We start from the raw sequence: 2,627 nt of genomic DNA, 5'->3' as shown, positions 1-2,627 counted from the left end.
ATTAAGGAAATATGGGTAAAGGGGGGTAAATATGGCAAGTCGTTCTGGTAAGGGCATGTACGCGTAAATACGGGTAAATTCAACTAAATGTCAGAAATACCACGCTCGGTAAATCTCGGTAAATACCTGAAATGAGAAATACCCTTTATGGTAAATCTCGGTAAATGCCTGAAATGCATGTGAAAAATACCCCATATGGTAAATCTCGGTAAATATATGTGAGAAATACCGCGCACGTTAAATCTCGCTAAATACGTATTTACACGAAACCGGTAAATGTGGGTAAATAAGGCAAACATTACCACCTATACCATGCAGGTAAATACCGGGTAAATTTGCACATTTACCGACGGGTAAATGTTGGTAAATCACTGGTAAATGTAACCTTTACCCGGCTTTACATCACATTTACCTTGGTGGTAAATCCCACTTTTCGTGCAGTGATAGGTTGGACATATGTCAGGTTATTTTCTACGGCCACACCAAGTAATTGCTATGGATGACGTCCACTGGAGACCTTAAATCTAATTACCTTAAATTTAAGGCAAGCGCGCAGTAAAAACACGAAGGGCCGAAAAATGAGATGCCTAGATTTGGAATATACTAACTGTAGAAGTACAAATGTTAGGACACAAAGAACACAAGTCTTCTATTTGTCATAAAGACAAATTAACAAAACAGCAGCCAGTAGTCACCCTGTTCTGATTCTTTCCTTTATAACATCTTCTCTTATTATATTTTGCGGCGCTGTCGTGACACTTTCAACACAGTAAGAATTTCTTGAACGTTTTTTTTCCAGTAACAGTCCAAACTCAACGTAGGGGGGGGGGCTAACACGGGTGACGACGCATCTGTATAATCTGCGGCAAACCGTTTCAGGGTGTTCTGTACCATAAAAATAGTACAGAGATTCTTTTGTTCTTTAGACCAAATTGATTATTAAAAAGAGTGAAGAATACGCATGTTAATTTCTCTAGAACGATGTACCTCTGACGAAGACATGAGATCTCCTACCTCTAGTTTGCTTTATTAGAGAGACGGAGGAAAGGAGAGAACAAACAAGACACCATTCGTTATTCCTGTATTCTCATTACCCGACTTCGTCTGGGCACCTGCAGCTTGAATCACAGTCTTTATACCCGAGGTCTTGTTACAAGTCCATCCTGTAGCTGCGGGTGTCCATATGAAACGATTGCTCATTATTTATTGCACTGCCCTATATACACCTACCAGCGCTTAGTCCTTTTTGGCAAGCTTTCAAGCATACTTGGTAATATTGTTGATTTAAACACCCTTTCTGATAATTCCATACAATATTTAGTTCTTCGCGGTACTTTCCTTTGTTCGTATGACACCAACTGCAAAATAATGTTAGCCGCACAAAATTATATATTAGAAACAAAAAGATTCTAACTGTATGTGTCTTCTGGGATGGGAGGATTGTTACTCACGCGAGGTCTCATGTATTTTTAAATGTCTTGTAAAATATTTTTTCTTTCATTGTAAAAGTGGCTGCGAGAATAAAAGTTGTACCTAACTTGAGTTCGCAGTCACTTAGTCCATGTCTTTTCATTTGTAATTCTCATTGTGTTTCTGAATAAGAAACAAAAACAAAAACAAGACACCACCATAACTTGAACGTTCTGAATCAACAGGACCTTTACTAATTTGCATCATCCTTACCTTGATTTGTCTAACTTGTGGAGTACCCATTCATATCTCTAACAAAGTCGATTAAATTTACTTACTTTATTTGCATTACCGAAGGGAGGGAGGAAAGAAGAGAGAGAAAACAACTCACCATTATAACTTAAACGTTTACTGAGCTGGTAGCAAGTCTGTACTGTATTTTCCGACCCAAGAACTTGGAATGTTACACAAAAGTGGTTGAGAAAGATTCGAGTTACATAGTCGAAAATTTGGACCTATTTCGTGTTGGAAATTACAGTTCAAGTTTTTTTTCATAAACGCAACATCATTCAAACAACGTTTGTACCACCATGATATCCTATTGAATTTGACAACGCCATACAGCTAAAAGCCCATGACGATAAAAGGATAAGACGCACCAACCCGTATCCTCTGTGGCCTTGATCGCCAGTAACACCATCGTTAAAATTTGGAAGAGCATACAACCTTGCGAAATTGTGTCAGCTAAAACCACCTGATAGCATTTTAACGAACATTGATTAATTTTTTGGGGGAAAAAAGTTAAAGGGACAGAGGAAAGGCAACTCACTATCACAGGCCAACCCATCGGCATTCAGCACATAGCCGGCTCCACAAGAGCAGGTAAAACTTCCCACAGTGTCCGTGCAGTTTCCTGCGCATCCTCCGTTGTTTGTGGCGCACTCATCCACATCTGCAACAGAACAGATCAACTTAACTTACTTTATTTGCTTTAACAGAGAGACGGAGGGAAGGAGAGAAATAACAAGTAATCATCATGACTTGAACGTTCTGAAACAACAGGAGATTCACTAATTTCCATCATCCTTATCTTCACTTGTCTAACTTGTGGAGCACTCATTCATATCTGTAGCAAAGTTGATTAACTTTACTTACTTTATTTGCATTAACGAAGGGAGGGACGGAGGGAGGGAGGAAAGAAGAGAGAGAAAACAACT

General features: G+C 39.1%; 1 protein-coding gene across 1 annotated transcript in view; it reads right to left on the bottom strand.

The window, feature by feature from the left end:
* The window catches only part of LOC109479277 (fibrillin-2-like), a gene marked incomplete at its 5' end in the record, with an annotated part of 16,294 nt that extends 13,932 nt beyond the window's left edge, over positions 1-2,362 (bottom strand). Inside the window, one exon of the mRNA XM_019781232.1 lies at positions 2,240-2,362. Coding sequence (XP_019636791.1) covers positions 2,240-2,362 — 123 coding nt within the window. The remainder of the gene's footprint in view (positions 1-2,239) is intronic.
* Positions 2,363-2,627: the final 265 nt, after the last annotated feature.

Source organism: Branchiostoma belcheri, unplaced genomic scaffold, assembly GCF_001625305.1.
Source record: "Branchiostoma belcheri isolate BF01 breed outbred unplaced genomic scaffold, Haploidv18h27 scaffold471, whole genome shotgun sequence".
NCBI lineage: Eukaryota > Metazoa > Chordata > Leptocardii > Amphioxiformes > Branchiostomatidae > Branchiostoma > Branchiostoma belcheri.
The sequence above is the reverse complement of the archived record's forward strand: the minus strand, read 5'-3'. Positions and strand labels throughout refer to the sequence as shown.